The sequence below is a fragment of the Dryobates pubescens genome, chromosome 11 (assembly GCF_014839835.1).
Source record: "Dryobates pubescens isolate bDryPub1 chromosome 11, bDryPub1.pri, whole genome shotgun sequence".
Lineage (NCBI taxonomy): Eukaryota > Metazoa > Chordata > Aves > Piciformes > Picidae > Dryobates > Dryobates pubescens.
Genome location: NC_071622.1, coordinates 6,729,548 through 6,754,626, shown reverse-complemented (window position 1 = coordinate 6,754,626; position 25,079 = coordinate 6,729,548). Strand labels below are relative to the sequence as shown.

Genomic DNA, 25,079 nt, shown 5'->3' with positions numbered 1-25,079 from the left:
CAGGCTGGGGTCAGAGTGGCTGGAGAGCAGCCAGGCAGAGAGGGACCTGGGGGTACTGGTTGATAGTAGGCTGAACATGAGCCAGCAGTGTGCCCAGGTGGCCAAGAAGGCCAATGGTATCCTGGCCTGCATCAAGAATAGTGTGGCCAGCAGGAACAGGGAAGTCATTGTGCCCCTGTGTTGGGAATGCTGACGTCCCTCACAGCTCTCTGCTTCCTGCGAGGGGGTGTGTGTGTGGTTAGGCCGCAGCATGAGTCCTGTGTCCAATTCTGGGCCCCTCAATTTAAGAACATTGAGACTCCTGAACGTGTCCAGAGAAGGGCAATGAGGCTGGGGAGAGGCCTTGAGCACAGCCCTACAAGGAGAGGCTGAGGGAGCTGGGGTTGTTTAGCCTGGAGAAGAGGGGGCTCAGGGTGAGACCTTATTGCTGTCTACAACTACCTGAAGGATGGTTGTAGCCAGGTGGGGGTTGGTCTTTTCTCCCAGGCAACCAGCACCAGAACAAGAGGACACAGTCTCAAGCTGCACCAGAGGAGGTTTAGGCTCGAGGTGAGGAGAAAGTTCTTCCCAGAGAGAGTTGTTAGGCATTGGAATGTGCTGCCCAGGGAGGTGGTGGAGTCCCCATCCCTGGAGGTGTTCAAGAGGGGACTGGATGTGGCACTTGGTGCCATGGTTTAGCAGTCATGAGGTGTTGGGTGACAGGTTGGACTTGATGATCTTTGAGGTCCCTTCCAACCTTACTGATTCTGTGGTTCTATGCTCTGTCCCTCCTGTCTGACTGCTGTGCTCCTGTGTGAGCAAGTTTGGGTTAATAAGCACCATCTAGGGCTCTCAGCCTTCATGTCCTTAATCTCACCATCTCCATCACTGAGTTGCACTTGTCTCTGCTTATCTCTTACCTTCAGAAAGAGCAGCCTGAGGTCCTGAAATAGGAGGTTCCCTAAGAATGCTTCTGCTGTGACATTGGAAATGGCCTTGGGCTGCTTGGTATTGGGTGGTGGAAAGAGCATGGTGCTGTGAAAGGTCAGTGTCTGTTGCCATCCCTTGCAGCCAGGAAAGCTGTGGTTTGAGAGGGCAGGTGTGAACACTCCCATGCTAGATGCCATTGAATGCCCAGTGGGAAGGGGATTGTATGATTTTTAAGTACTAACAGTGGATTCATACAATCTCAGCCATCAGTGAAGGACTGCTGGAGTTTATGATGAGTTGCTTAACAGCTAGATTTTTATTTTTGTGAGCAAAATACAGTGAGGGGGAGGGCAGACATGGCTCTGTTCTTTACAGGGCAGCCCATAGTTGCATCCATATGAAGTTACACCAGTGTCAGCAACAAAATACTGAGCTTTTGTAATCCTTTTCTTTCAGCATCACCTTACTTCTACAAGAGGCAACATAGATGAACATGAGGGTGACCCCCCCTACATGTCCATCCTTCCAGGAATCACAGAATCAAGCAGGTTGGAAAAGACCTCAGAGATCATCAAGTCCAACCTGCAGTTCATAGATTAATCATCACTTAAACCCAGTTTAAGCCAGTCCTGCCCTCTGGGTGGCATCTTGCTTCCTTCCAGCATTCATGCTCGTTGGCAAGAATCACAGAAGAGGTGTCAGGAAATGCATTTTCTTTCCTCCTTTCCTCCTTGCTGTAATCTGATTGCAAAAGAGAAGTCCTTTTGCTTCACCCCTGGTCCTGCAGGGCATGGGACTGCAGAGGCTACGCTGCTCTCTTCTGACGGCTGAGGGTCTCCACCTCCTTCATGAGCCGCAGGCACAGCTCCTCCTGCCAGGGCAAGGCCACGCACTGCACTGCCACTGGCAGCCCCACAGCTCCTGCCACAGCCTGCAGTGGGAACACAGATGGTGAGGGCTTACCTGGGGGGCTCAGATCTCCAGTAGCTTTTGGAAGCTTGGTTTAGACATGTGGCTTGTTCTAGAGAGTAGGGGAGGTTGAAGGCTGAGCCCTGCCGTTCAAGCAGTGTTAGTGTGCTGGGGCAGAAGGAAGGCTCTTGCTGTTCTTGTGGTGGAAATGGTTGTCAGGTCTTGGGTAGTGCATTCAAGACATTCCCACCCAACTGTGCTTTGAGACCTCTCTTGCAGCCAGATGCCTTTTCCTTCAGCACACTCATTCCTGATCCATTCTCTACTGATGGCCTGGGCCTGGTGAAGGTGTCACAAAGCAGAAGGAAGGTGCAGGGCAGTGCTGTCAGCTGTGGCTGTCACAAGGACCTGCTCAAAGAAGCTTTGCTGCATGGCTCCTTTCTGGTTTCAGCCTCAGGGTGCTAACCCAATCCCCTCAAAACTAAGTGTTTTTGGGGGACTTGAGATAAAAGGGAGTTGCAAGGTGTATGCAAAGAAGGGGTGCAGTCTTTTGCACTGTGCCCATATTGATGGAGCTATTTCTGAGGCCCTGATTTCAGTGAAGCTACGACTTGAACATCCTTCAGCAGTCTTGCTCCATCACTTTCCATATCATATACCTGTTTCAGCATTTGGTCCCAGGGGTCACCACAGCATCCCTGGTAGAGCTTTAGTTCTTCCTCATCAGCTTCTGTCACTGTGCTGACAGGTACAACCCCAGCAGGGAAGTTCAAGACGTTGTACAGCATCGTGGAGGAGACGGCCGCTGAGAGAAGCAGAAGAAAGAAGGTAGGTAGATAGCTACAGCCTCCTGTCTTCAAAGTTACACATTACACATTCACTAAAGCCCCTGAGAACGAGCTGCTGTTGGGAGGAAAGATTGCACAGGGCTGGTCATCTGCAGGCCCAAGTTCTACTGCAAGAAACAAATGCCACCAGATCACATAGTCCGTGTTTGACTCTGTCTGCTCACGCACCTTCGTGGTAGTGATTTCCTAGTGCCCATAAAATGCTAGGTGGGCTGTGAAGCTTCACAGTAGTGGATGTTTCTGTCCAGTCTCAACCACTGTGGTCCTCTACCCTCCCAGGAAGGTCCCAGACCCACTTACTGAGGAGTTTTGCAGGGTATCCCGTGGTGAAGGCAGGCCCCAGGACAGGGCACAGCATAACATCCAGCTGCAGTTCCTTCCACCGGGTGATGAATTCAGCGCGGTACTCCTTGGGGACCAAAGAGGAGATATGTGGAGGTCATGCAGATATCTGGAGCATTTTGGCTTCTCCAGGGTATATATCAGGCTCTAGCATGGCTAAGGAGGCAGCAACAAGCAGATGTGCTCAAGAGAAAAGGCAAGGGAGCGGGCATCTGCCTATACAGCACAAGGCCAGATTGTGGCCAGGTACTGGGAAGGATCCTTCCCACCCCACTCCCAGTGTAGCCTTCATCGTGCTGAGATTGTTGAATGTAGGCATTTGGGCTTGAGCAAAGTGGGTAACCAATAAAGTCCTGGTTAGGTTGACTCAAAAGCCCATCTACCCCATTCTTACCTCTCTTTTGTGTCTTTTTCTCTGTCCTGTCTCCTCCCTAGCACAGCACCTTTCCTAACTTAGGACCTTCCAATCTGCCACTTGCCATAAAAACCTCAACTTGTAGCATAATACTGGAGAGAAAAGTCCTGGGAACATACCTCTATCTGATGGTTATGATCCCACATCTCCTTCAGTGACCTGCAGATGGAAATCATAGCAACATTTTTAGACCTGAAGAGGAGGAGGAATTGCTAAGTAATCCTGCAGGTTGGTAAGATGCTGTGATTTTAGCAAGGACTTAAGACACCTTTCACAGTTTGTTTGAAGTTTCCTTTGGCATTTGGCCAAGCACCAAATGTCTAGAAGTGGTAGAAGGTTTCTCCTGTGGGGTTGGATTTAGTGCTCGTCCACCACGAGCTTCCTTTATGACCTTATCCCTCTAAGTCACTCAGTCCTTTCATGACAACACTAGAGGCAGTGCAATACAGAATAAGAAGAATAGAATAGAATAGAACAGAACAGAATACAACAGAACAGAACTAGAATAGAATAGAATAGAATAGAACAGAATAGAACAGAATTAACCAGGTTGGAAAAGACCTTTGAGATCATTGAGTCCAACCTATCACCCAACACCATCTAATCAACTAAACCATGGCAGTAAGTGCCTCATCCAGGCTCTTAAACACTTCCAGTGATGGTGATTCCACCACCTCCCTGGGCAGCCCATTCCAATGGCTAATCACTCCTTCTATGAATAGCTTCTTCCTAACATCCAGCCTAAACCTCCCCTGGTGCAGCTTGAGGCTGTGTCCTCTTGTTCTGGTGCTGCTTGCCTGGGAGAAGAGACCAACACCACCGGGCTACAGCCTCCCTTCAGGTAGATGTAGAGAGCAGTAAGGTCTCCCCTGAGCCTCCTCTTCTCCAGGCTAAGCAACCCCTGCTCCCTCAGCCTCTCCTCACAGGGCTGTGCTCCAAACCCCTCCCCAGCTTTGTTGCCCTTCTCTGGACAGCTTCCAGCAACTCAACATCTTTCTTAAACTGAGTGGCCCAGAACTAACTATTTTTCTGAAGGCTGAAGCCACATCCAAGGTGGTGGGACAGCCTCTGCAGAGAGCAGATCAGAGCCTGTTGTGGATGCAGTCCTCCTCACCATGGACACTTCGAGGTGTTGATGCCATCTTACCTCATTCCGGCCAAGGCGCTCAGGTATTCGGCCATGCGGGGAAACTGGGGAGGCAAAAGGTTCCTGTTAGGGACATGACACAGGGCTGCAGTAACTTATCCCAGGAAACCACTGGTCCTGTCCTGCCTTGTGTCCCAAAGGATGCTGCACTGAAGGTGAGGGAGGGTGATGATTAAAAACATGCCCCATGATTCTTAATTTACTTTGCTTCCAGCTCCTGGCTGTTGCCTCCCTATTAGTTTCTCACACCTCAGTATTTCCAGCACGGGGAAGAATGCACTGACTTGAACTGTGTTGCCTTCCATTAGTTTTGATAAATCAAACATGTTTTTAGCTTGGCATCACAGAGGAACAAGACCTCTAGAAGTGATTTGATTGCCTCTCACTTGTTGCTACCTTTTTGATCCTGACAGCTGAGAACAACTCACCTGGACAGAGAAGCAGAGGAAATGGAGGATCACAGGCTCACAGGATGTCAGGGGTTGGAAGGGATCCAAAGAGATCAAGTCCAACCCCTCTGCCAGAGCAGGGCCATACAATCTAGCTCAGGTCACAGAGGAATGCATCCAGATGGGCCTTGAAAGTCTCCAGAGAAGGAGACTCCACAACCTCTCTGGGGAGCCTGTTCCAGTGCTCTGTGACCCTTACAGTAAATAAGTTCCCTCTTGTGTTGAGGTGGAAGCTCCTGTGCTGCAGCTTACATCCATTGCTCCTTGTCCAATCACAGGGAGCATGTGAGCAGAGCCTGTCCCCTCCCTCCTGACCCCCAGCCCTCAGATACTTACAAACATTTATTAAATCCCCTCTCAGTCTTCTCTTTTCCATGCTAAAAAGCCCCAGGTCCCTCAGCCTCTCCTCATAAGGCAGTGCTCCAGTCCCCTCATCGTTGCCCTTCCCTGGACCCCCAGCAGATCCCTGTCCCTCTTAAACTGGGGAGCCCAAAACTGAATGCAGTGCTCAAGATGAGGTCTCACCAGGGCAGAGCAGATGATGGTGGAGAGGAGCCCTAAACAAGGATGCTCAGTTGGAGAAGGGGGTACAGTGGGGACCAGCCTTTACTAATCACCAGGAATTCTCACGCAGGTGTCATCTTTGGGAAGCCTCCTGCACAGTGCTAGAGCTTCAACCTGAAGTCCCTCTGCTGCAGCAACCCCAGTGTCTGAATCTGTAGGAAACTGGGCACTGCTAGGTTTAGCATATGAAGGACCACTTGCTATGGGCTCTGCATGAATCTTTTCCAGCTTTTGTCTGGTCCTTCTCTCATTTCCCTTTGTGCTGGACAAATCCCAGCAGGGGTCTAGAACAGACTTTCCAAAGTGATAGCATGTGTCTGGGCCTGAAATTCCAGCCTTTCTAGTTAAAAGTGTCTCTCAGTACCACCATTAGTGTTTCAGGCAGTGCACAGCCTTGCTGACACCACTCTGCTTCGAGTCTGAGGCCAGGGACTCACCAGAGGTTTAAGAATCAGAGCCAGCAGCTTCTTCCCCAGCCTTGGGATCCTGCAGTAATTCACCTGTGGTTTCACACACGGATCTGTAGTATCTCCTTTGCTGAAAGATGAGAAGAGAAGGGGATCAAAGCCAGAGAAGCCGTTTGCCCTTTCTCAGAAACCTCAGTATCTCTTCTTTGGGGTGGGAGAGGTGAGCTTGTTTTGTGTCGTGCTCGTGGGTATGGGGATGGTGGTGTTTCACAGCGCTCCTGCTAGGGGGCTCCTACTTACAACACATCCAACCAAGCCCGGCCTCCATCGGCAAAAAAGGTCTTCAAAAACAGCTCGTTCACGACATAGTTGATCCGAGGAGGAGAAAAAGGAACCAGCTGCACCAGAACACAAGATTATTCGGCAGCCTGGGGATGTGAACGATTTCCAGGGCTCAACTGTGGCTACACCTCAAAGACAGAGCAGCACCTCCCTTGGCTCCACATTCCAACAGAGCCCACAGCTCAATTCTTTACCAGCCCAGGCATCTCTCCCTGTTATTATTCCTCCCCAAGTGCTGTTTGGCTCAGCTCTGAGATCTATCCAAAGCTGTTTCCTCTTCCATCCTGCCCCAAGCAGTCCCTGGGCCAGAAACTGCATGAGGTTCCCACCCGTGCCAGCAGGATTGACACCTGCTCAGACATGGGTTCACTTTGCTATGAAAAGCACCACTAGCACATGTCCACATGTGCCACCCCATTTCCCACAGTGGTCCAGGAAGGATGGCAGTCTGCATGGGCATTGGGGAGGAAGGGGCAAAACATCTGTAAAAGCCCTTCTGTCATAAAATCATAGAATCAACAAGGTTGGAAAAGACCTCAAAGATCATCAAGTCCAACCTGTCACCCAAGACCTCATGCCTGCTAGACCATGGCACCAGGGAACAACAGACCTAAAAATGCCAGAACAACCTTCCAGAGTCCATTGCAGTGTTTTATGGATGCTGCTGTCTGGTGCAGACCACAATCACCAGGTCAGAGATGGATTTGTCACACCCCTGGCCCCCTTGAATCACAGAATAGATTAAGTTGGGGAAAAAAACCACAACACTTTAAGGTCAAATCCAACCATTAACCCAGCACTGCTAAATCCATCACTAAACCACATCATAAGCACCACAGCTATGTGTCTTTTGACTATTTCCAGGGCCAGTGGCTCCACTGCTTCCCTGGGCAGCCAGTTACAACCCTTTTGATGAAGACATTTTTTTCTTAATGTCCAGTCTGAACTGGACAACCAGCAACTGGCAACCAGCACCAGAACAAGAGGACACAGTCTCAAGCTGTGCCAGGGGAGGTTTAGGCTGGATGTTAGGAAGAAGTTCTTCCCAGAAAGAGTGATTTGCCACTGGAATGTTTTGCCCAGGGAGGTGGTGGAGTCACCATCACTGGAGGTGTTTAGGAAGAGACTGGATGGGGTGCTTGGTGCCATGGTTTAGTTGATTAGATGGTGTCGAGTGATAGGTTGGACTCGATGATCTCAAAGGTCTTTTCCAGTCTGTTCTGTTCTGTTCTGTTCTGTTCTATTCTATTCTGTTCTATTCTATTCTATTCTATTCTATTCTATTCTATTCCATGCCATTCCATGCCATTCCATGCCATTCCATTCTAAACTTCCCCTGGTGCAACTTGAGGCCACTTCTTGTCCTATTATTTGTTACTGGGAAGAAGAGATGAACGTCCTGCTCGCTACAACTTCCTTTCAGCTAGTTGTAGAGAGCAAGAAGGTCTGCCCTGAGCCTCCTTTTCTCCAGGCTAAATAACCCCAGTTCTCTCAGCCACTCTTTGTAAGACCTGTTCTCTAGACCCCTCACAGTTTTGTTGCCCTTCTTTTGATGTACTCTGGCCCCTCATGTCTTTCTTGTAGCGAGGGGCCCCAAACTGAACACAGAAGGTGAGGTGCAGCCACCCCAATGCTGAGTACAGCTTAAAAAGGTACCAGCTTGCTAATTGCTTGTGCTATTTCCCCAGGACTTGCACTGCTAGCCGGGGTAGGCAGAGTGTCTGCATCGTGTGCGTGGCTGCAGTAACTTAATCCCTCATCTCTGGTAGCTCTTTTAGCCCACAGCTAGGCTTGGGGGCTGTGCCTGGTTTCTGAAGGGTGATTTCAGCAGCAAGGGGCAAAGCTGGGGATGCCCTGGGGGAGAAGAGCATGGGGTGGTCATGCTCACCTCGTGCCCAGCTGCCTGCAGAGCCAGCCTGGTTTCCTGCACTGCCCGCCGCATGCAGGGGGGCAGCGGGAAGTAGCCGTCCGAGTCGTAGTACCCGACCCGCAGGGGAGCAGAGCTGGAGTACACCTGCAGCAGAGAGCCACCACTGAAGCATTTCTAACCCTGCTGGGAGCAGGACTGTCCCCACGCTGAAGCCCAGTGTGGAAGGGAACAAAAGCTCCAGATATTGGGAGATAACTGATTTTCTGGCTTGCTGTTTATAGGTTGCCCTTTCCAGACGTTCACCCTTGCCTTTTCCTCCAGCCTCCCTCTCATCCCTCCCTTCAGACAGATTCAACCATTGCTGCAGAAGATGGAAGTGGAAAACAACTCCTGAAGTTCATCTGCTGCAAGAGGAAAAGAAATGAATTGCCAGGAGTTTGCTTCAGGAGTTGCTGATCCTGTCTCATCTTCCCCTTAAAATCTCCACCTTTTTGCTCCTGGTGTTGCCTTCCTCCTCACTCTATTCTGGGGTCTCTCCATCTGATAAACTACATGCCAGCTGGGAAGGCAGAAAGGACATCTACTTACTAACCTATTTTTTTTCCTAAGAATTACAAATTATGCCCTCAAAGAGAGTTAAGTTACTGGAAACCAGCACTACTGTAAAGATAATTGGACCCTTATAAAACATGGGTGTTGAGCATGAAGCACCCTTAAAAGAGCCAGGGCTTACTGCCTTAAGGACTCACCTCCTCACTGAAGGGCATGGGAGGCACAGTGGGGTCCAACTGGAACATCTCCTGGCAGAGCAGTGCCTTCATGCACAGGGCCAGGCTGTCCACATCTCTTGCCATGGGACCCAGAGCACAAGGAACTGAAGGGGGATGAGAGCAAATGTCCACACTGAGAAAATGTGTGCATTGAACATGAACATGAGCCAGCAGTGTGCCCAGGTGGCCAAGAAGGCCAATGGCATCCTGGCCTGCATCAGAAACAGTGTGGCCAGCAGGAGCTTGGAGGTCATTGTGTCCCTGTACTCAGCACTGGTTAGGCCACAGCTTGAGTGCTGTGTCCAGTTCTGGGCCCCTCAGTTTAGGAAAGATGTTGAGTTGCTGGAAGGTGTCCAGAGAAGGGCAACAAAGCTGGGGAGGGGTTTGCAGCACAGCCCTGTGAGGAGCGGCTGAGGGAGCTGGGGTTGCTTAGCCTGGAGAAGAGGAGGCTCAGGGGAGACCTTCTTGCTGTCTACAACTACCTGAACGGAGGTTGTAGCCAGGTGGGGGTTGGTCACTTTTCCCAGGCAACCAGCACCAGAGCAAGAGGACACAGTCTCAAGCTGAGCCAGGGGAGGTTTAGGCTGGATGTTAGGAAGAAGTTCTTCCCAGAAAGAGTGATTGGCCATTGGAATGTGCTGCCCAGGGAGGTGGTGGAGTCACCATCACTGGAGGTGTTTAGGAAGAGACTGGATGGGGTGATTGGTGCCATGGTTTAGTTGATTAGATGGTGTTGGATGATAGGTTGGATTTGATGATCTCAAAGGTCTCTTCCAACCTGGTTAATTCTGTATTCTGCACACATTGGGCTACCCCCCTGCACAGCCATGCTGGTTACAAGGGATGATCAGAAAGTGAGGTGGGATGCTTCAGAGGCACTCCAGATATATCTTGGTGGTCTTAAGCCTAGAGGAGGACATCGGACTCTTCACAGTATCTAGAGAACAGCAATTAAAAATTCATATACCTGCCAGGATCCCATTGATTGGGCCACCCACTCCAGACAAGCTGTGGGAAAAGAAAAAGAAGTATATTGGCATCTCAGTAATGATCATAGATTAGAATCATAGAATCAATAAAGTCAGAGGAGACCTCAAAGATCATCAAGTCCAACCTGTCACCCAACACCTCATGACTACTAAACCATAGCACCAAGTGCCACATCCAATCCCCTCTTGACCACCTCCTGGGACAGTGATTCCACCACCTCCCTGGGCAGCACATTCCAATGGCCAAAAACTCTCTCTGGGAAGAATGTTCTCCTCACCTCCAGCCTAAACCTCCCCTGGCACAACTTGAGACTGTGTCCTCTTGTTCTGGTGCTGGTTGCTTGGGAGAAGAGACCAACCCCCACCTGGCTACAACCTCCCTTCAGGTAGTTGTAGACAGCAATAAGGTCTCCCCTGATCCTCCTCTTCTGCAGGCTAAACAATCCCAGCTCCCTCAGCCTCTCCTCACAGGGCTGTGCTCCAGAACTCTCCCCAGCCTCATTGCCCTTCTCTGGACACGTTCAAGAGTCTCAATGTCCTCGTTAAATTGAGGGGCCCAGAACTAGACACAGGACTCAAGGTGTGGCTTAACCAGTTCTGAGTGCAGGGGCACAATGACTTCCCTGCTCCTGCTGGCCACACTATTCCTGATCCAGGCCAGGATGCCATTGGCCTTCTTGGCCACCTGGGCACACTGCTGGCTCATGTTCAGCCTACTATCAACCAGTACCCCCAGGTCCCTTTCTGCCTGGCTGCTCTCCAGCCACTCTGACCCCAGCCCGCAGTGCTGCATGGGGTTGTTGTGGCCAAAGTGCAGCACTCAGCACTTGGACTTGTCGGCATGAATAGAATAGAATAGAATAGAATAGAATAGAATAGAATAGAATAGAATAGACCAGACCATGTGGGAAAAGACCTTTGAGATCATCGAGTCCAACCTATCATCCAACACCATCTAATCAACTAAACCATGGCACTCTGCCCGGCTGCCCAGCCAGCTTGCCAAGGTCCCTCTGGAGAGTCCTTCTACCCCCTAACCAATCAACTCCTGCTCCCAACTTGGTGTCATCTGCAAATTTACTGATGACTGACTCAATCCCCTCATCCAGTTCATCAATAAAGATATTGATGAGATACTCCTGTTGCCTTTGAATAGCATAGTGAGGTTTTTGCTTCAGGACCCAAGCCAGAAGGAATAAAATGTTGGTCAAAATGAAAACTAAACCAAACCAAGAAATCTTTGTTCCATTTTGGCATAATGTAACCACCTTAGACTTCTTTTCCTTTTAACTTCAGGCCACCTTTACAAGGAAAACATGGCCACTTCCCCACAAATCCTAACAACACCGCCTCTTGGGAGATAAGCACAGCAAGCCAGCCTTTAAGGAGCTATCCTCTCGTTTCCCCCCAGGTACTCACTGAGAACCTTGCCCTTTCTGCTGAGTTTGATACTTGGCAGGCTCCTTGCAGAATGGGAAAGGCAGACCCCAGCACCTACCTGAGCCTTTGGGCTGTGGGTTTGAGCCCACAAAGCCCACAGAAGCTGGATGGCAACCGGATGCTGCCACCGGAGTCTGAGCCAATGCCCAGGATGGAGCCTCCTGCTGTGATCAGCGCTCCCTCTCCTCCTGAGGAGCCCCCGGTGCTCTTCTGGTGGTTGAGGGGGCTCAGGGTCTTGCCAAAGATGGGATTGCTGCAGTCATAGCTGGGGAGAAGAAAACCAGACAAGTGGGTGATCTAATGTCTAATGCCTTGAGCTTGTTGGCTCTCCCTTACCGTGAGCTTATGTGGCACATCCTGCCTTCCTGTAAATCCCTCAGGACACAGCTCATTTCCATGAGCCTCTGCTCCCCCTCCCATGCACAAGTGCACTTGATTTCTCTTATCTTGGCAGTGTTTGGGGTTTTTTCCCCTCTTAATCTTATCCTAAATCTGTATTCAGCTGAGCTGAGATTGTTGGCAGCTGATGGAAGAGGCACTCATCCAGGCACCCTCTCAGGAGACAGGAATGAAGAATCCTGTCTCAGGACCTGCAGGCTGGGGTTTAACTTCAGGAGCAGAAGCAGAGGAAGCTTTTCTGGTGGCAGATGTTACCAGAAGAGGGATTGTGGCACGTTGGTCATTGCAAAGGGGATGGCTCCCTGTTTCTTCAGAACCTTGACCAGGACGCTGTCCTCCTGCGCTGGAGCGCCCAGGCATTGCACGAGCCCACAGGTCAACAGATGCCCCTGCAGAGAGGAAAAGTGACAATGGGCACAGTCAGTGCAGCTGCCCTGCCCTTTTGGAAGGATGATTTGGTGTCCCCTTTTGGGGAGCTCTTTGGGAGCCCTTTTGCAAGCTCTTTGTGAAGGGCCAAGTACTCTCCCTCCTTTAATCCTTGACAGAGGGCTGCCAAGAGTTAAAGCTTCTGCCGAAGCTGCCCTTGCTCATTTCTATGCTATTTCTCTCCCCTGACCCAGATGCAGCTCCATAGATAGCTCAGGATCAAGCCAGGTGTCCTGCTGTCTATGTTCAGCCATTCAAGGAGAAAATACACATTGCAGGCAAACACAGTGTGATCCTTTTCAGGCAGCCTTGGTGTTTGGGACTTGCTTTGGGCTTAGAGCACTCTTAAGAGTGTTGGTAAGTAAACATGGAGGAGACTGCCTAACAAAGTCAGTTCAGGAGTGTGTGATCAGCCCTCACAAGGGCTTGTCCCCAAGGGCATCCCTGGTGCATCTGATGCACAGGCCCTTGCCTAAGGGGCAGTTGTAGCCAGGTGGGGGTTGGTCTCTTCTCCCAGGCAACCAGCACCAGAACAAGAGGACACAGACTCAAGCTGCACCAGGGGAGGTTTAGACTGGATGTTAGGAAGAAGTTCTTCCCAGAAAGAGATATTTGCCATTGGAATGTGCTGCCCAGGGAGGTGGTGGAATCACCATCACTGGAGGTGTTTAAGAGGAGACTGGATGAGGCACTTGGTGCCATGGTTTAGTTGATTAGATGGTGTTGGGTGATAGGCTGGACTTGATCTTGAAGGTTTTTTCCAACCTGGATAATTCTATTCTGTTCTATCCTACAGCACAACAGGGATTTGAGGTTAACAGTTCCTGCTACAAATGACTTTCAGAAGCTGAGTCATGTTCTTACCCCTGATACTACAAACCTCAGAGCAGAAGCCTGAGTTACAGCTTAAATGGCCATATAGCCCAGCTCATGCTGCCTCACAGAGGAGAAATCATTTGGGTGTATAAGAGTTCAGTCTCTGTTGTTTAGTGGATGGTGGCTTCTAAATGCCAGGGTTTGACTGCAGTGAGATGCAAGGCCATAGCCTCTGACCCATCCAGGCTTCCCATAGTGTAAGCAGGGAGGGGGATTGGGCCCCTCGTCCATTTTCTGTGTCCCACCGCTTCAGTACCCAGCTCCTGATGGCACCTTGTGGCCGATGTGATCCTTGATGCTGACAGGGATGCCATAGAGCAGCCCTTTCTCCTTCTGCTGCTCTATTCTCTGGAGCTGCTCCTCACACTCTGGGATAAAATGTCGCACGCAGTTTGTTTGCCGGGTCACTTCCAGGGCCTTTCGGACACACGGGGGAATAGGTGTTAGTTGAGAAGAGCACCATTACACAGCTGCATTCAGTGGCTACCTACATCTTCAAAGCAAGAACTAGTGGCTCTTCCACTGGTGTTTAGGAAGAGGCTGGATGGGGCACTTGGTGCCATGGTTTAGTTGATTAGATGATGTTGGGTGATAGGTTGGACTCGATGATCTTGAAGGTCTTTTCTGACCTGGTTAATTCTATTCTATTCTATTCTATTCTATTCTATTCTATTCTATTCTATTCTATTCTATTCTATTCTATTCTATTCTACTCTATTCCATTCCATTCCATTCTACTCTATTCCATTCCATTCCATTCTACTCTATTCCATTCCATTCCATTCTACTCTATTCCATTCCATTCCTATTTCTATTCCATTTCTATTTCTATTCCATTTCTATTCCTATTTCTATTCTATTCTTTTCCTATTTCTATTCTATTCTTTTCCTATTTCTATTCTATTCTATTCTATTCTATTCTATTCTATTCTATTCTATTCTATTCCTATTTCTATTTCCATTCCTATCCCTATCCCTATTCCTATTCTAACCCCATTCCCAGAGCATTCCAACTCAAGCCATCTCCAAGATCTGCCCAGTGATGGGTCAGACCCATCAGACCCCAGGAGACACACTGGTCCTTGCCTCTTTGTATCTTTCTCCTGACATCTGATACACTAAAGACTTGTCATAATCACCAGCTCCACCAAGCATCCTCAGCCACCACACTTCAGTCCCCAGGAAAATTAGACAGTAGTACTATGGAAGTCATTCCAGGCATGTGAAATACCAAGTGATGGGCTACAACCACTTAAGGCCAATTTAGCAAGGGCATGTTCTGCCTGGCCATCCTGACTGCCATCCAAGTTGCCATGACTGGCTCTGTGGAGGAGGAGAAACAGTAGATGTCTTTCTCCTTGTTCTCCTTGAACACAGCAAGGCCTTTGACAGTGCATCCCCAGGAGCCTTGTAGCCACTAAGGATGTGAACTACAAGCTAGGTGAAAAACTTCTGGCCCATGAGTCAGTGAGCAGTTCACCACACACCATGGCATGGAGAGCATAAGTGATTTGCCCACCACACTGCAAAAAGGCACTCACCTTCTCTATGTAGGTGTAGAGGACAGTCCTGGGGGAGAGAGACCCTTCCTGCAACTTCTCAGTGAGTTCCAGCAGGGAAAGGGACAGGATAGCATCTGTCTGGACACTGGGGATCTGCAAGGGAAGGTGAAGGGGATGCCAGAACAGCAGCTCCAGTTAGCCTTTGGCTCAGAGGGTCTCTTAAGCTCTGCCAACATTATCAACAGAGTTTGCTGGAAAGGCAGACCCTGCATGGGAAGGTTCAGACCTTGAGCTGCTGATTGTTTCATCCTGAGTTTGGATGTCAGGAACACGATGCAAAACCAGGAGCCCACCTGCCTCTGAAGGTGTAGGAGAGCTTCATGAATCCACTGCAGAGGAGGACAAGGCAATGCCTTGTAAGAGAGCCTTCTCTCTGGCACTACAGGGTGAGTCAGTGGATAAGTCTACCAAGAAGTAATCTCTGCTGAGCAAACATCAGCCTGAGCAGAAGGCACCAAAGTCCTTGCACACAAATCTCAGGCTGGTCCTGCACCTCTCAGCACAGCTACAGGCAGTGTGGGTCAGCCTGGTGTGAGGACAAACATCTAATAGCTGTAGCCCAGCAAACTACAAAGAACTCTGTAGAAGAGAACTCACAGGAGAGTAAGGTCTGCTCACATGAAGACAATTGGCACTTCTCAGTGCCACCAGCTTCTGTTAAGGTGTCCTATCATGTTTATGTATATATATTTAAGGGGAAAAAAGGTTGTACAGATACATATCACATGGAGCTGATATGCTTTATCTCCAGGCACATTACCTGTGTAAACATGAGCTGGGTTAACCATTACCTACTCAGAAGCAAAGGAGCAGGAAGTAAAGGTGGTTAGAAAGCAGTGGTGCAGTAGGAATTTGGGACCACATCCATGCTGGTTTGGTGCTTGCCTTGTTCATCCCTAAGCTGTGTCCTTGTTGTTTTCAGGGGACACTGAATGCCTTGTGTTTCATTATTGTTAAGTTAGGCCAAGCATCTTCTGAGAAGCCTGCTGGGCCAGGTGGTCTCACTTGCTGGGAAATCTAGTGGAAACTCTTTTGAAGGCTCTCCAAGAGCTATCCAGAAGCCAGGTTTTAAAGACAAAGGAACAGGGGTGACAGATGTGTAAACAATATTAGAAAGAGGGAAATTCTTTCTTGTTTCTACCTATAGAGGCAACAGACACTTCTAGATCCCCAAAGGACTTTTGGATCAGTGAAGGACTAGTGCTTCATGACCTGTGCTGTCCAAAAAAACCTCTTCCCGGTGAGTCATTCACACTTCCCTGGCTATGGCCTCCCACCATGTCTCAGCCAGCTTGAGGAGAACAGTGATCTCCTTTCCTCCCCAAGGCACACTTCCCTCTTGTTGAAGGTTGCTGGTACACCTCCCCCAGACTCCTCATTACAAAAGCTATGGAGCTATGATTTGGAAAGAAGAGCTGAAGAACAATCAGCAGACACCTTGGTGGAACTCAGACCCCCCCCCAGAAGGATGGGTTACCTGCTCCCTGAACTGCTGGACAATCTTTGCCATTTTCTTCACACCTTCATCCCGGGTCCTCCTAGCCTCTTCCATTTTCTTCTTGATTTGCCTTTTGCCCAGCCATTTCCAGACCACCACAGCTGCTGCTGAGCCACAGAGCAAGACTAGGACAGCAGAAGGATCCACCTCTCTCTCTAGCAGGAGCTGTTTTAGCTGTTGCTGGACCATAACGTGGCTTTCTGATCTTCAGGGATGGAGTGAGAAAGAGAAGCAAGGCAGGAGAAGACGACCTTCCCTGACTCCCCAGACCTGTGCCTCCTCCCAGCACCATCGACCTGGGTCAGCAAATAGTTTCTAAGTCCAAAGCTGAGCCCTGCAAGGCTGCCCTCAGTGGAGAATGATTGATTGGGAAATGCAAAAGGTGACATTTGGCCAGTGAACCTTGGCACGTCGGGTTCACAGAGGCTTTCTGGGTGATGGGAAGTTCTCCAGTGGGGAGGAAGAGCTGAACAAAAGAAGTGAGGAAACAGCTGCTCTCCTATTTCCTGTGTAGTCTGAGAGGACAATGGGAGAAGGGGAAAAAACAGCTTGAAATCACCAGACAGCCCTGCATGGGAATGGGGGATGGTATGATGAGAGGAGGCACAGCTGTGGGGTACTCGCTCACTCTGCAAATCCCTTGGGCTACGCTGCTCCCATGGTGGCCAGAGGCTGTTTCAAGGAGGCCTTTGGAATAGGGCTCAGCACTACCATGATGCCTCATTGTGACAGTTTTAGGCTGTGCCTTTAAGCTGTGGTTTGTGTGTGGGGGGAGAATTGAACTTCTCTCACTACCACACTCATGCACTGGAAGGAAAGGCTGTTCCACAGAGCCTGCTGGTGTGGAAAATCCCACACAACTGCAGGCCAGAAGTAAACCATTCCCAACAGATACAAGGACATCTAGTGTGTTAAGGTCTTTCCAGCACAGATGCTTCTCACTACAAGCATGCAAGAACCATGCACAGCGCTGAAGGCAACAAACTAGCCAACATCAGGCCCAAACCAAATGCCACAGTCTGTCTGTAATCTCTGCTGGCTTTGGATGGTGTCCTCCTATGGGTCCTGCCTTGAAAAATGCTTTTGGGCAGAGAGAGAGATTGTGCATGACAGAACTTTGCAAGGTTGCACTCGATGCCTGGAGGCCCAGAACCTGATCCTGTTCCAACAGAGTGTGGAACTGGCTATGGAAAGGAAGGTGAAGAGCCTTCTGCCATCAGTTCCAGGCAGTCCCTCTAGTGCTTGATTTTTCATCCAGTCATGCTCAATCTTAGCAGTTCTAAGAATCCTCCATTGTTTCCTGTGTCCATAGGGAATATCATAGAATCAATAAGGTTGGAAAAGACCTCAAAGATCATCAAGTCCAACCTGTCACCCAAGACCTCATGACTAACTAAACCATGGCACAAATGCCATGTCCAACTCCCTCTTGAACAGCTCCAGGGATGGTGACTCCACCACCTCCCTGGGCAGCACATCTCCTTTCCTTGGGAGGAAAGGAGGTCTCCCCTGAGCCTCCTCTGCTGCAGGCTAAGCAACCCCAGCTGCCTCAGCCTCTCCTCATAGGGCTTGTGCTCCAAACCCCTCACCAGCTTTGTTGCTGCTGAAGGGGATCTACAGGAAGGCTCATCAAGGGGAAGGACTCTTTTGAAGGGCTTGGAGTGATAGGATGAAGGGTAGTGGTTTGAAACTGGAGCAGGGGAGATTTAGATTGGACATCAGGAGGTACATCACCTTTACAATGAGAGAGGTGAAATACTGGAACAGGCTGCCCAGGGATGTGGATGAGGCCCCATACCTGGAGACATTCAGAATCAGACTCCATGGGGCCCTGGGCAGCCTGATGTAGGGGGAGGTTTCCCTGCTTACTGCAGGGGGGTTGAGCAAGATGACCTTTGAGGCTCCCTTCCAGCCCAATGCAATCTGTGAATTTGCAAAGCTGACAGCTGTTAGCTCTCAGGAACAGATCAAGCTGGTCTCTTTCTAGGTTCCCTTTCAGTGGCACCCTTGCTCACAGGATGCCTCCTCAGCCATGGCACTGCTGTCTTTATGAGAGCAGCAGTGTGGGGACATGCTTGCAGCCCACCCAGCTCCTGCTCCTGCACCACGGTGGTGGCTGCAGCAGCTGCCTCCAGGTGTGTGTGAACAGGATCAGCAAGCAGCCACACACAGCCCTCTCCCAGCCTCCCAGGGCCTCCTGAGGCAGAGGTGGGCTCTTTGTCTGTGGGATAGCAACATAACCTCTACTATGGGCTGAGCAGATGTGGGAGGTTTTTTTCCCCATGCTGGGAAGTGCCAGGCTGCCCCCATCAGCTTGTGCACTGGGACCTGTGCTCCCATCCTGCCCTTTAGACACCTGGCAAATGTTTAATGGAGGCAGAGCTGGCAGTGTGCAGCTGACTTGGTGTTTCAAAGGGCAAAATTACGAGCATGCAGCTGCCTTTTCAGGTGGCTGGGTGCTGCTGAGGAAGCCCCTGCTCCTATCAACGTGCAAGCACCTCCACTTCCTTCATGAACCACAGGTATGGCTCCTCCTGCCACAGCAAGGTCACAGACAGCCCCATGGCTCCTATCAAAGCCTACAGCGGGGACACAGGCAGTGGGGAGTGAAGGGTGAATCCATCCTCAGAACTGGGATGGTTTCAAAATCCCAGCCCTTTTTTGCATCCTCTGAGTAGACCTACTGAGGTAGCCTAAGGTCCATGTGAAAGTAGAGAGTCGCTGCCACTGAGGGGAGCAGCTACACAGAGGTGGAGGGACTGGGTCACAGCGGTGGCTTTGTTTGGAGCCACTAAGGGGAGCAAGGGGTGCCTGGGAGAAGAGTCTGCTGAGAAAGAGGCCCCTGTCCCTATGGAGAAACCAAGGCAGAGAAGCAAAGGGAGCTCTCAAAGCAAATCTCAAGTCCAAAACAGAAGTGAGAGAACTGCCTGCCTTGCAGGTCAGTGTTCGCTCCTCCACATTTCACTGGTGTGCCCTAACCAGAAAGAACAAGTGCAACATTTCACCCTGGTTTTCTTCCCTGAATTGATCCAGGTCCAAGGACAAACTCACTAGAAATGTTAAAATGAAAACCAAGACCCTTTCCACAAGAAGAGTCAGCCTCTAGCAGCTGCTCTGGGATTTGACTGTGGCACCCACAACACCTCCTTCGCTTTGGACCATCACAGAAAAGACACAGTTAGACCAACCCCAACAGCCCACTCCTGTCCCCAGCAAGGGCTGCGCTGTCTTTGCAAGTCAAACTCCATCACACTCCATCCAACACCTTCAGGCCTCAAGCAGGTAGGGCTGTGACAGAAACTTTCTATAACTAAACTGTCTTTCATCTAACTTTGCAACAAGGACAAGTCAGCTTGGACATAGTTTTGATTGGAATGACCAAGAATGAATCCTGAGAGCTGTATCTCATGGTGGTGTGTTTGGAACCAAACACTGCTGCACTTTTCCCTAGCAGTTTACAAAATGAGCTGTGTTAAACTACCCTGCTCTGAAAGGATCTTAAAGACATTTCACAAGATGCTGAAATCACAGTGAAATAAGAGTGGTCCCCTCTGGAGAAGTTGTTCCAGTTGGCTCAGAGGGCTGAATAACTAATCTGTACTCGGAGAACTCTCCAGTTTCTGACTCATTTCAGCCTGGAATACCTAATGGAAATGTAAGACTTTCCTCAAGTCCAGCCCAATTCCACAAACACTCACAGAACATAATAGCTGGTTAGAGACTTGCCACTATTTAATCTATGCTTTTCCAACAACCAAGAACTCTGGCTTAAAGATCAGAGTCTCTTTCTGTCAACTCCTTTTGGCATCACTCAGCCAGAACTCTGTTGACTCTCCCTGAACAAACTGCAATAGACTGGGGAGAGAATCCTCCCATACTAACCTCTGACAGCAGGGGCTGCTTTCTCTCCTGACCATCCCTACATCTTTCCCACATTCATGCATATTGCACTGTTTACCTTGGGCCTTTCCATAGGTGAGAAGGTTGTATGGATCCTACTTACAACTTGTAACAGCACCAAAGGAGAGACAAGTCTGGGAGCATCCCTACTTCCTTCATGCCTGGTGTCTTACACAGGTCTGCACCAAGTGACAGCAGGGAGTTCAGCACCCTGATGAACTGCTGGAATGTGCTGCCCAGGGAGGTGGTGGAGTCCCCATCCCTGGAGGTGTTCAAAACAGCACTTGAAGCCATGGTTTAGTTAGTCATGAGGTGTTAGGTACTAGGTTGGACTTGGTGACCTCTGAGATCTTTTCCAACCTGGTTGATTCTATGATTCTATGATGAAGGGTTGGGATGCTCCCAGCTGCTCTGTGGGTGGGCACAAAGCTTACAGCAAGAAGTTGGACTGGGCTTTTCATTGCTCTCACCATGGGCAAGCAGGGCAGGGGAGAGACCAGGCCATGTGAGTGCAAAGTAAGAGAACAGTCAGGGGAAAAAGGAAAGAAAAAAAAGGAGAAATATTTTTAAAAATAAAAAAAGGGGGGGGGGGGGGGGGGGGGGGGGGGAGGGGAAGGAGGGAGGAAAGGAAAAAAAAAAAGAAAAAGACAGAAAAAAGATAAAAAAGGAAAAAAGAAAAAAGGGGGAAAAAGAAAAAAGGGGAAAAGGAAAAATGGGAAAAAAGAAAAAAGGAAAAAAGGGAAAAGGGAAAAAGGGGAAAAGGGAAAAAGGGGAAAAATATAAAAGGAAAAAGGGGAAATGGAGAAAAGGAGGAAAGGAGAAAGGAGAAAAGGGGAAAAGGGGGAAAGAGAGGGGGAAAGGGGGGGAAAGGGGGGGAAAGGGGGGGAAAGGGGGGGAAAAAGGGGGGGAAAAAGGGGGGGAAAAAGGGGGGGAAAAAGGGGGGGGAAAAGGGGGGGGAAAAGGGGGGGGAAAAGGGGGGGGAAAAGGGGGGGGAAAAGGGGGGGAAAAGGGGGGGAAAAGGGGGGGGGAAAGGGGGGGGAAGGGGGGGAAAGGGGGGGGGAAAGGGGGGGGGAAAGGGGGGGGGAAAGGGGGGGGGAAGGGGGGGAAAAGAGGGGGGAAAAGGGGGGGGAAAAGGGGGGGGGAAGGGGGGGGAAAAGGGGGGGAAAAGGGGGGGAAAAGGGGGGGAAAGGAGGGGGGGAAAAGGGGGGGAAAAGGGGGGGAAAAGGGGGGGAAAGGGGGGGAAAAGGGGGGGAAAGGGGGGGAAAGGGGGGGGCAAAGGAAGGAAAAGGGGGGAAAGGGGGGAAAAGGGGGGAAAAGGGGGGAAAAGGGGGGAAAAGGGGGGAAAAGGGGGGAAAGGGGGAAGTGGAAAGAAAGGAGAAAGGAGGAAAAGGAGAAAGGGGAAAAAGGGAAAAAGGGAAAAAGAGAAAAAGGGAAAAAGGGAAAAAGGGAAAAGGAAAAAGGAAAATGGAAAAAGGAAAAAAAGAGAAAAGAGAAAAGAGAAAAAAAGGAAAAATGGAAAAAAAGGAAAAAAGGAGGAAAAGGGGAAAGGGAAAAAAAGAAAAAAAAAGAAAATTAAAAGGGAAAAAAAAAGAAAAGAGAGAGCAGATTGAGACTGGAGAGATGAGGATTTATGCAGCAGTTTCAGAGTGAAACTTATTCTTGTTTTTTTTTTTGTGTTTCAGGGGTGAGCCTTGCTATCTTCATGTATTTCATTTCTCCTATTTTTTAAACATTTGCCTTTAGCTGCTTCAGCCAGCTCCTCCCTTGAAACTTGCTTGAAATGAATGCCTGGGCTCCTGGTGCTGGTGTCTCTAGTGCAAATATTCTGAGAGGCCAACAAACGTGACCTAACACCTCGTGTTCCGTGACTGTTGTTGAGACTGCACAAAGTTTGACTTGCAAAAGCCAACAAGCAAACTACAAATAAAGCCTGCAAAAGAAAGTAAAGATGAATTGGCTGATTGTCTGATCACTTAGTCTCTCAACTTTGTTACCCAGCTGCAAAACGAAACAGGAGTTGAGGAGAACATATTTGAATTCTTATTAGAATCAGGAGGGAGGAAGCAAAATTATCTAAGCAAAGACTGCAGCCAGAACTTTGTTGCTGCAGCTGAGGGAAACAAGTGGAAACAAAGCCATTTTTTGGCCCAAGCAGAATTGCTTCCTTATTCCTCAAGCAGACCAAAGCCTGGACTTTGGTCAGTGTCAGGCAACTGAGCAAGCACTCTGCTAACCAGGGAAATCTTACCAGCCCAGGGGACATCTGGAGGAAGAATTTTCCTGCAAACCTAAAGTTATGCCCTACTAAAGGCCTTTCTCTCCTGGAGTTTCACCACTTGAGCTCACCAGACTGCTCTCAGCATCACCCACTCCACTTTCTCCCCATGTTCTTGCAGCAGTGCCAGCTGACATCACGGACAACCTGCCTTAAGAAGGCCCCTGAGTTTTGTTCAGGAGCGTGCTTTGCTCTCTGCTAAGCCAAGGCACTTAGCTGCTCTTTAAATTCTTTGAAAAGACCCCCTACATCTGGTCCAAACATGTATCTTGTATCCCTGATGCCTTTCCCATCTCTTTATGGACCTGTCTCCACCTCATCCACTTGAGCACTCAGGAAAGCTCCAGCTGAGCTGCAGACCATGGCTGAGAGCAACTGTGCACTCTGCTTCAGTATCTGTTGGATCACAGTGTGGACTTCCCTTTGGATGCTGGGTCCTGGCTGCTAATGCTGAGAGGTACTGAGATCTAATGACCAGCAGGATGCAGGAGAGGAGAGGGCAGGAGGAACAGTAAGTCACTTTGAGAACTACCCACAAAGAGCAGCTGGAATGCAGAGCACAGGAATGCATGGGGGAATACCTTTTAGAAATAGGACACGAAGTTCAATCAACCTTACAAAGATACGGAGGCATAGACAAACAAGGGAAACTGTCCAGGTCTGTGCCTGCTCAGATCTAGACAGGAATACTACCTGGGCAGGCTACCTGCTTAATGGTGAGCTCCCATCTTCCCCATTAGAGGACAGCTCCTGGCCTGAGGTAGTCACTGTCATTTGGCAGGCTCCTGTCAGGCAGGAGCTATGTGCACAGGCAGGGCATCTTCCAGGCACAACAAAGGCTTTGTGCAGAACAGAGGAAGGTGAGTCAGGCTGAGGAACCAGGACTCACTGCATGACTCAGACCATGGGAGGCTACTGGGTGACTGCAGCATCCCTGCCCAGCCCCAGGGAGGTAGATAGATGATGAGCATTGTGTCACCCCTTGGCTCTCTCCTCCAGCTGGGGAAATGCTGCCTCCAGCCATGCTAATGATGATGCCTGTGTTCAAGGCATTCAAAGCACTTCTATCTCCTCCATCATTCTCACCCTCCCTTCCAGCCTCTTCCTCCACCTTGAGAGCACCAAACAGTGCAAATGGTCTAAAAGTAGCCACAGAAATGCCAGGTTTCTTTTTGCCCCTCACGTGCTTATAGGCAATAAAATTTCGCCCAACCTTCTTTTCCCATTGCTTAACTGGACCAGTGAGGAACAAGATTGAAAACAAACCAGTTGCCATTTCTCACAGCTTACCCTTAAACAGAAAAAAAATGAAGCTTTGCATGACTCAGTGCACAGACTGCAGACTGGATGGTGTGGAGGTCAAGAGAGTAAATGTGTTCAGGAGGGGGCCCAACAAGCTAATGAAGGAGAGCTGTCTTGGCAGCTATTAACAATGATGGCCTGACTGCAAGTTTCAGGCAAATATCCTCTTAGCCAGCCAGAGAGGGAACCCTGCACTTAGTACATTATGCTCTCCCATGAATATCTGCTCCACTCTTGGAAGTAAAACATTGGGTAAACAGCTCTTGGGTCTCATATCGTACACAGATATAGTTACACTAGAGCTCGGGTAGAAGGGCTCTGCAGAGGAACCTTGACTGGCTGGATGGATGGGCAGACTCCAACATGATGGCATTCAACAAGTCCAAGTGCTGGGTGCTGCACTTTGGCCACAACAACCCCATGCAGTGCTACAGGCTGGGGTCAGAGTGGCTGGAGAGCAGCTAGGCAGAGAGGGACCTGGGGGTACTGGTTGATAGTAGGCTGAACATGAGGCAGCAGTGTGCCCAGGTGGCCAAGAAAGCCAATGGTATCCTGGCCTGCATCAAGAATAGTGTGGCCATCAGGAGCAGGGAAGTCATTGTGCCCCTGTACTCTGCAGTGGTTAGACCACACCTTGAGTCCTGTGTCCAGTTCTGGGTGCCTCAATTTAAGAAGGACACTGAGACTCTTGAACATGTCCAGAAAAGGGCAATGAGGCTGGGGAGAGGCCTCGAGCACAGCCCTATGAGGAGAGGCTGAGGGAGCTGGGATTGTTTAGCCTGGAGAAGAGGAGGCTCAGGGGAGACCTTATTGCTGTCTACAACTACCTGAAGGGAGGTTGTAGCCAGGAGGGGGTTGGTCTCTTCTCCCAGGCAACCAGCACCAGAACAAGAGGAATCATAGAATCAATAAGGTTGGAAAAGACCTCAAAGATCATCAAGTCCAACCTGTCACCCAAGACCTCATGACTACTAAACCATGGCACCAAGTGCCACATCCAGTCTCTTCTTGCACCAGAACAAGAGGACACAGTCTCAAACTGTGCCAGGGGAAGTTTAGATTCGAGGTGAGGAGAAAGTTCTTCCCAGAGAGAGTTGTTAGCCATTGGAATGTGCTGCCCAGGGAGGTGGTGGAGTCCCCATCCCTGGAGGTGTTCAAGAGGGGATTGGACGTGGCACTTGGTGCCATGGTTTAGTAGCCATGAGGTGTTGGGTGACAGGTTGGACTTGATGATCCTTGAGGTTTCTTCCAACCTTATTGATGCTATGATTCTACTGGACTCCTTTGGTCCAGAATTAATTCTCATTCCTTCCTTTAGCTTTTCTTTGTGGACTCAGATTAACTCTGACAAAGAAGGACAGCTGGGACAGAGATGGGATTTTTGCTGGCTCTTTTTAAACGGCGTCTCAATGCCGCGTTATTGAAACAGCCGCCCAGAGT

General features: G+C 49.8%; 1 protein-coding gene across 1 annotated transcript; it reads right to left on the bottom strand.

Moving 5' to 3' along the window:
• Positions 1 to 1,630: 1,630 nt before the first annotated feature.
• Positions 1,631 to 16,363, bottom strand: LOC104301640 (vitamin D3 hydroxylase-associated protein). The gene is made up of 15 exons (XM_054165527.1): positions 16,142 to 16,363; positions 14,644 to 14,757; positions 13,376 to 13,519; positions 12,056 to 12,189; positions 11,460 to 11,666; positions 9,940 to 9,980; positions 8,952 to 9,076; positions 8,221 to 8,346; positions 6,291 to 6,388; positions 6,021 to 6,120; positions 4,571 to 4,614; positions 3,543 to 3,582; positions 2,967 to 3,075; positions 2,478 to 2,623; positions 1,631 to 1,840 (listed from the first exon to the last, which is right to left on the bottom strand). The coding sequence occupies exons 1-15, from the start codon at positions 16,349 to 16,351 to the stop codon at positions 1,715 to 1,717; spliced, it is 1,764 nt and encodes a 587-aa protein (XP_054021502.1). The 5' UTR covers positions 16,352 to 16,363; the 3' UTR covers positions 1,631 to 1,714.
• Positions 16,364 to 25,079: the final 8,716 nt, after the last annotated feature.